The 8,801-nt window shown below is 44.6% G+C and overlaps 1 protein-coding gene across 2 annotated transcripts in view; it reads left to right on the top strand.

The window, feature by feature from the left end:
* Nucleotides 1–6: 6 nt before the first annotated feature.
* The window catches only part of Mmd (monocyte to macrophage differentiation associated), a 29,936-nt gene continuing 21,141 nt past the window's right edge, over nucleotides 7–8,801 (top strand). For both annotated transcript variants that reach the window (XM_029566133.1, XM_017799464.2), the window contains exon 1: nucleotides 7–265. In XM_029566133.1, coding sequence (XP_029421993.1) covers nucleotides 240–265 — 26 coding nt within the window. In that variant the 5' untranslated portion in view covers nucleotides 7–239. The remainder of the gene's footprint in view (nucleotides 266–8,801) is intronic.

The raw sequence follows: 8,801 nt of genomic DNA, 5'->3' as shown, positions 1-8,801 counted from the left end.
CACCTGGGGGTGGAGGAGCCCGGGAGGCGGGAGGCGCCGGGGCCGTTTAAGCGGCCTCCCTCCCGCCCCCAGCCGCCCGCTCCGGCCCGGGTTCTGCGCTGCCCCCCAGCCTGGCCCCGCTCCGGCCCTGCGGCTCCCGCGGCGGCCTCGGGAGCAGCCCAAGCCCATGAGGGCCGCGCGCCCCGCCGCCGGTGCTAAGCAGACGGAGCTCCGGGCCCCCGTGGAGGAGCGGAGGATCAATGCGGTTCAGGAACCGATTCCAGCGGTGAGAGCGCGGCGGGGTCCCCGCATCCCGGGAGCTCCTGGACCAGCTCCCGGGGAAGCCCCGTCCTGCAGTCCCGAAGCGGTCCCCGTCCTCCGGACGGCTCGCGGGCTGCGCCCCGGAACCCGGCGCCTGCCCTGCTCCTCGGGATCTGCGTGCACACCCAGCCTCACCCTCGCGGTCGCGGTCCAGACAGGGCTCCTGCCAGCTCCCAGGACCCTCCCCCGGCCCCAGCGCCTCCCCCGGAGCCCTCCATCCTACAAACCCCAGGGTGGGGGTCTCCCGGCGGCGGCTGCACCCTGCGCGGAGATTTAGTGCCGAGGAGGGGGCCTGGCCTGAACGCTTTAGGTGTTTTCTCTGATTGGCCTCAGCGACAGGGAAACTGAGGCACGCTTTCCAGGGACCAGCCTTGCCTGATGGAGCCGGGGCCTTGCTGGTTTCCGGGCAAGGAGTCCCAGGGGTTGTTACTTGGAGCTCCAGGCAGGGGCAAGTTAGCATTCAGGTGAAGAGACCTGCCCTCGAGCCGCCTGGTTTAGGAAAGAAGGAGGAAGGACAGAAGAGGCGCCACCGGAAGGCAGGTCTTCTGGTGGGGGACACTGGGTGGAGAGGCACGCTGGCCCTTGTCCTCTCGGGGTACATGCCCTGAAGTAATGGTGAAAGCTGCTGGCCCATGGATCCCACAGGAAGCTCTGGGCTTTTCTGGTCCGTCTAAGTGGGTGAAGGTTCACCCCTCTGGGTTTCTGGTAACTCCATCCTTTTGTCTGAGTCTGGCAGCCATACCTATTCTTAACCCTTCACCACAAATAGGGTAGTGTGAGGTGTCGGGGGAATCCGAAAGCAGAAATGCTCCAAGTCTTCCAAGCAGGTTATTGTTGAGATTTGAGGCACTCCCTTTTATTGTTTCAGAACTTTAAATGCACATTTTTTTTTTCTTTCCGGCATTTTCCCTCACTGTCCACTCACCCATTACTAATCTTATCTCATTCCTCCCCAGTCCCAAAGGCCAACACGTACACTGGATGCGTGTGGTGTGTGCAGTCAGGAGAGGAGGACTGAAGGCTTGGGTTGGCTTCTGAATATTTGGGGGTTTGAACGCCACGCACTGTTCCCAAAGGGAAACTACAAATCAAGGCTGAAGGCAAAAGGGAACCTCGGTGTTTCTCCATGAGAATCCTAAGTCAGGGGCGAAGGGGGTTTAATGGAGAATGTAACATTCCTGCATTGAAACATGGTTCTTGAAGCCCTGTGCATGCGGTTTGGTTGGTTTGGTTTTACAGCCTGCATGTCTGTGTGCTTCCTGCTTTCAGAGAATAGGCTGTATTCTGTGACATGACCCTTTCCCTATTCGATGAAGAGTTTGTATGTCTCTTCTATCCCTTTGAATTCTAATACAACAGGAAGAAAAAGAGTCTGTTTTATTTGTCACACCAACATTGAAACAGCTCTAAAATAAAACAAAAAACCAGCTGATTGAACTGTCCATCTTTTGAATGGACAGAATTTGTACTCATCCTGTGTTGGACTCTTTTAGCCCTTAAAAAAATTTAAATACAGGCATCATCTTTCAGTGTAGCATAGACTGCAGTTCTTCTTAGTGGCTGTGATTATTGTACTTTACAGATATTTACTTGCATCTTTCTTTTGACCCCCTAGCTATACCCTGATTTCGATTGAAGACTGAACTAATTCCTTCATTTCCTGTTTCTTTATTATAGGCTAGATTGGAAAGCTAATTTTAAGCATCAATTTGAACTTAAAAATGAAGCCTGCAGATAAAAAGTAACATAACAAGAGTCCTGATTTTTATTATTCACATGTTAAAATGCTGAAAATAACCATTCTACACCTTTCAAAGTCCTGTTCATTACATGTTTCTGTAAGCATTCTCCTTGGTTACCTGTAGATACAATTACACAGGAACCGCATGGAGGGACACATTGAACTAATGTGTTCTTTTACCTGGTAGACTAATCGGGACTTGGGTGAGGAACATTTGGTTGCAGTAAAAGCATTTCATTGGACAACAGTGTGTAGCTATGCCTAGATTACAAGAACACCTTGCAGATTTGTTCATAGTGGAAATTTGGTGGTTACTGTGGCTTTGGATCACCTAGGCTTCTGCCGTTTGGAAGTGGGCTGTAAAAAACAGTTTGAGATCCCAAGTGGAGAGTTTAAAGCAATCATGGCTTCTCAAAAAGCTTAGGCTGTGAAAAATTCCCCTGGGATACAGCATATTTTCCACCTTGCTTCATCCCTTTCACAGTTAAGTCTGTCAAGATTCCTAGACACACACACACACACATTCTTTCCCTTCTGCCAAAGATACTAACTGCTAGCTTCATTGAATGCCTGCTTGTGCCAGGCACTGGCTGGGTAATTGTATATTTCTCAACTTACATTCAATTGTCACTCTGGAAGACAAATTTTATATGTACTTGAAAAGCAGAAAAAGTTTAGAAAGTAAGAAAAGTCCTTGCCTGCAGTCATCAAACAGGTAGGAAGAGGAAGGCCTTAGAGTTCAGTTTCATGCCTGTTTCTCTACCACCCTGACTACTAAATCACTGTTTCTCTCTCCCAGCTGGAAAAGAATGCTCTTTTCCTCTGCTCAATCTGATGACGACTGATGAGATTTAAAATTGAGTGCATGAGAGAACATCTGATTCAAAATCCAAAGTCAGGACTGGAGAGATGGCTCAGCAGCTAAGCACTGGCTTTCTTACAGAGGACCTGGTTTTGAGTCCCAGCATCCACATGGTGGCTAACAGCCATCATAACTCCAGTTCTAAGGAATCCAACACCCTCTTCTGACCTCTGCAGGCTTTGCTCAACATGGGTGCACTTACATACATGCTGGCAGTACACTCATACACATAAAAATGAAAATATTTAAAGCATTAGAAAGTCTTCTAGAGCTGCCTGCTGTCTCTTTTTGCATTTTCTTAGTGTGTCATGGACATGAGGTGGTCTTGTCTGTGCCTTCTTTGGAGTGCCATTGTTGATACTGGGCACTGCCTGAACAAATGCCACGCTAGGTCCTAAAGGGGAGTGTGTATAGATGATGTGTGCCAGTACCCTGGGGTATCCATTGTCTTGGCCTTTGAGGACTCCCCCCACCCCCAAGGCTGCCTGTCTCTCTTCCATATGGAACCTGTGCAACCTCCAGTAAAACTAAATTGACTGTGGGTTATCTCTATAGCTGAAGGTCTATATATACAATTTTTTAATCCATTCAACAGTTACTCATTAGGCTTCAGCAGTAAGGTAAGCTTGAAACTGGAAATAGTGAATCCCATTGTGGGATTCATATTACATTGGGGAAAGATGAAATAAAATGTTTAGAAGCCACATTTTTACTCTTAAATTAATAAGGATTCTATGTGGGAAGGGCTGAAGCGACACCTTACATAGTAGGATGGTCTGGTAAATCTCTCAGCAGGTGACGTGAGTTGGGCTTGAAGGATGACAAGCGAGTTGAACATGCTGGGAATATGCTAGGCAGAAATAATAGCCAGTGTCTTGAGAGAGATGAGACTTTCCTGGGTCAAAGAGCAGGAAGGAGGTGGTATAGCTAGAGGGTGGGTTGACGGGAAGGTGGTACCTTGAGTTTGGGGGAGTGAGAGCCAGCCCACTGGGGACTCATGGACCAGGAATGCATCAGAGTATTACCCTAAGAGCTTTGGGAAGCTAAAAGTGAGCTTTAAGTTGGAGTAGGGGTGTGTGACATGGTCTGTTTTTAATAGACTTAAGACTGCCATTTGAAGAAGAGAGCCTACATGGGGACAGGTGGCACTTCCACAGGTTGGAGATGTTGCATGCTGGTGGCCTGATTTAAAGTAGGCACTATGAAGTCATAGTGGTCAATTAATTTGAAAGATACTTTGAAAGTAGTGTTGACAGTACTTGGGCTTCGAGACTGAGGAATGCAGGAGACTCAACCTGTAGGATTTGGTGTTAGACCTGTGAGTTCTTTTAATTTGTAACAGACCTGCATTCTGAGGCCACAAGTGCTTTGAGTTGGATTTAATGTGCTAATGGGTTGACGTCCTTGCCTCACTGTTCTTTCCCTCCATCTTTTTGAGATTTTTGCCATGGGACGAGGAACATCACAATTACCCGAACGCTGGAGGCAGAGGAGAGTATTAAGACAGTGAGGACATAGTGAACACACCCTGCTCCACTCATCTGTTAAATGGGATTCCCATGCTCAAGACTAAGTCAGGGCCTCGCAGATGTGCCATCCTACAGCCCATGGGCTGCATGTGTCACAGGGTAGCTATGGATGGGGCCTAACATTTGTTGATGATGGTGGTCAAAAGATCAGACACCCTTGCAGCTGGCTACTCTGCTCAGAGCTTTGAGCACCCAGCTGGTTACTTCTTGTTAGATGGAGATATTTCCATAAATGGGGGCCTTTTCTGTCACACTTTCTCATTCTTTTGTGGGGGGGAGAGTTGAGGCTCAGCATGTGGGAGTTTATTTGCATTTTACATCTGCTTTTCCATTTAGGTCTTAGGAATGATTTCTTCAGAAACTGTGGAGGAGGCTTGATTGCACCCTGGCAGACTAAGAGAAATGGAAAAATTGTATTATAATTTCCCGGCAGAACAATTGTGCTGTCTATCCCACTGAGCCTCAGACGGTACAGTGCTCCCAGGGTAGTTGCTCTTGCCTTTGCTTATGGTCTGACGGTCACCCATCCCCCAGGACAGGGTGCTGAGGGCACCAGAGAGCAGCATGTTTCTCTACAATTTCCATCTTTTTTTAAAAAATGTACATGTGTGTGTATGTACATGTGTCTGGGTACATGCACGTGGAGGCCAAAAGTCAATATCAGTTACTTTCTTCAGTCACTCTCTGGCATGATCCAGGTAGGCTGTGCTAGCTGAGGGATGCACCTGTCTCCACCTCCTCAGTATTGGGATTATAGGCATGCACCCCAGCACTCAGCTATTTATGTGCTTGTTTATTTATTATTTATTTAGAGTGTGGGTGATGGGAATGGAACCCAGGTCCTTTCACAGCAAGCACCTCACCCACTGAGCCATTTCTCCAGCCCCTCCCCCCTTTATTTTTAATTTGAATTATTCCTGCTAGGCATTGACTAAGCTGTCACAGACATGGCCACCCAGCTTCTTCCCTTGAAAGAGAAAATATGAAAGTCTATCCCTGTTGCTGTGTAATGGCCTGACTATTTTTAGACCGGACTGCCTGAGATATAAATTGCTATTTTAGTCTGTAGCCTGGTGATTGGTAGACAGCTCCTGCTTACTGCACCCTACATGGAATTCTTACTGTTTTATATGTCCTCAACCATTTTGGAGCCCCATTCTCCACCCTTTGAAATTCCTTGTAGGGGATGTTACATAGAACATGGTGGTTGTGTCTCAGTGTGATGATATGGTATCTCCTTCAATGCTCAGGTCCTTTCGAAAGCATTCTTCTCAAGGGTATAATTATTTTTCTTTTTACTAATAAGAGCTGTATACTAACACTGTGTCCCTTAGGAAATTAGCAAAATAATTTAAAGACTCATTAGGGGAGAAAAGAAGAGACTTAGAATCTGTGTGAGGACAGCTTGGACACATTCTGAGGACACTGGGTATGTTACTTCTCCAAACATTTTCAAGCTGTGTAGTAGATACACTCAGTCCGTAGAGGCACTAAACAGCTAACCCATCAGTGACCCAGGTGAAGTACTGTCCCCGTCCCTGTTTCATCATGTAGTTCATGTTCTGCATGGTCCACCTGATTTGTGTGTATTGGAGTTAACAGGGACTGCCATTGTATCTTTACATATTTGATGTGAAGATGTCAGGGTAAAAGTGTTAGTGTTTTGTTTAAAAACATTGTTTAAAGCCAGGCGTGGTAGCAGATGCCTTTAATCCCAGCACTCAGGAGGCAGGATCTCTGAGATTTCTGGGAGTTTCAGGCCAGCTGGGGCTACAGGGAGACCCCCATCTCAAAAAAACAAGCACTACAACAAAAGAAAAACGCTGTTTAGAATAGCTTCGTTATGCATTTGAGTCGGTTTTTGTTTGGGGGGGGCAACTTGACTCTGCCTTTGGGTCATTGTGGTACCATTTTCCATCATGCGAATGGCTGATGTGTGACAAGTCAGAATTGCTTAGTGGAAAAAAGCAAACAATAAGGGGAAAAAAAGGACAGAACACCTTTCTCAAACTATCTGGAACAAAAGATAACTCTTGGTTGGTCTTGGTTTTCTTTCACTACCTTTTCAGTGCTGAGTATGTTGAGGTGCAACTCTGGAACCTCAAAGCTATCCAGGTTTTTTTTTTTTTAATCTTTTTTAACTTAAAAAAAACTTTATTGAGAATTTCATACATGCATATGAGGTGTTTTGATTAAATCCACACCCACTCACTCCCCTCCGACTCCTCCCATGGCTTCCCATCACTTTTTTCTGAACACCTTCATGTGCCTTCCTTTCTTTTTCCTTCTTTCTCTTTCTCTCTCTCTCTCTCTCTCTCTCTCTCTCTCTTTCTTTCTTTCTCTTTCTTTTTCTTTTTTAAATGGGGCTTTGTGCTACTATAACATTACCCCTTTGAAGAGGTAACCCTAAAATCTTTTAAGTATTAGATAAGAGCTTCCAAGTACTTTTGTTATTTTTGGCCTTTGGAACAGAGTATGTTGCTAAGAGGCCCAAGGACATTTTGACTTTTAGCCAGGAAACTGGCTACTTTTCTTTGGGGTCTTTTTACCCTAACTGCCTAGCCAGTTCCTACCTCATTTTCTTACCTACACCTATTCTTACCACACCATCTTCTGAAGAGATTACCCAAATTGCTGATAGGGAGTTGAGACGCAGACCACTCTGGCTTCTTCCATGCTGAACAGGGACACAGGGTGAGGCAATTGAGGTACCCCTTCAGTGGTCTATTTAAAAGACTCCCAAATTGCATAACTCTTATCTGTGGGAAGAAAAGAAAGTCCTTGACTGCTGAATAGGAGATGTGAAGGAGAAGTAAAGGCAAGAGTAGTTAGCATTACAAGTTCTAGACAGAAAACCAGAAAAAAGAACAGGGCAAGTTTCAAATGTTCATATCAGAGTCCATTGATATTTCTTGACGAGACCTTCCAAAATCATCCCTCTGTTGGGTTCCTTTGCCTGCCAAGGCTGGACTTGAGAGTGATGGATTCAGGATTTGCTTTGAGGTATTTTGGTAGCTGTTGGAGTGGTCAATGTCAGTTCCCTCTCAAAGGCTTCTAGATAGGGGGAGAAAACAAATTTATCCATTTTAGGACAATAGCGGGTTGTCTCCCTTAGCTACAGGTGGGCATTACAGAATTGCAGACCAACATTTGAAGTTTTACATATGAGCAGCACTTTCTGATTACGAACAAAATCATCAGTGAGAAATAATTGTCTAAATAATTATTTATATGGACTTCAGCCTAATGTCTGGGACATGTAATCCCTTGAACTCTTGAAGAAATATACTGATGACTTTACTCTTTGGTTATACTTTCCTTTTGGGTGTTTAAGACCATATAGTTGGCTCAAATAAATCAATTTATTTTTACACTTAAGGTCGTTTGAGGATTTGTTCCTCGGGGGTCACATGAGCTTGGGAAGAGCCCCAGCTCCTTTCTTTTACCAGTTCCATCTATGTGAAGATAAGTCAAAGGTCCTGCTCAACCATGGTTGGCTTCACTTGGAAGCATGGAGGAAATGTTTCCTCTGAGTTGACCCTCCTCTTTGTAGACTGGACACTGGTTCAAGTCCATCTTGTGGGGTCTCCATGGCCTCCCTGAACAAGCGGACAGGTGACTCTCCACAGTTACAGGACGTTTTGAGAGATGTTCCATAGTCAAACATCCAATAAGGTTAGTTCCACCAGTCTGGTACTTTTAATATCATGTGCTATGTAGATAAGGCTTAGGCACAAAACCAAATATTCTCAGATAAACCTTGACTAGATACATATTTTTTTCCTTAAATGACTAAATGTCCTCAGAAATTTTAAGATTATGTGTATATTATTTTTGTATCATCCTTTATATATTATAACAAACCTATACAGACCTTCATCACTTGCTTAGCCTTTCTCATTTTTTTCTATTTTGGAAAATAGCTCCATTCCCATATCCTTTTAACATCTTTTACAGTCTCATTTTCTTTTTTTTTTCTTTTTTTAAAAATAATTATGATACATAATAGCATTAAGTAAATTTTAAGTAAATTTAAGTAAATTAAGTTAGTATTCATGCTCAGATGCCGAGGAGCTCAGAAGGTGGGCGACTGTGACCAGTGATAGTCATGTATATAGAGATTAGAAATGCATGTGAAAACGTCTCAATGTCAATTGCTTTGGAATGAATTCTTCTGTATGAAAAAAAAATTAAAAAAAAATAATGATTAAAAAACAATAATTAGTAGATGTGAAAAACATTACCATTGAAATCTACCTGATGACTTTATATCCATGCTCAGATGCCTAGAAGCTCAGAAATTAACTGAGTGTCACTAGTAATAATCAGATACATAGAGATTAGAAATGCATGTGAAAACGTCTCAATG

This window comes from Nannospalax galili, unplaced genomic scaffold (assembly GCF_000622305.1).
Source record: "Nannospalax galili isolate Female #2095 unplaced genomic scaffold, S.galili_v1.0 scaffold95, whole genome shotgun sequence".
Taxonomy (NCBI): domain Eukaryota; kingdom Metazoa; phylum Chordata; class Mammalia; order Rodentia; family Spalacidae; genus Nannospalax; species Nannospalax galili.
The sequence above is the reverse complement of the archived record's forward strand: the minus strand, read 5'-3'. Positions and strand labels throughout refer to the sequence as shown.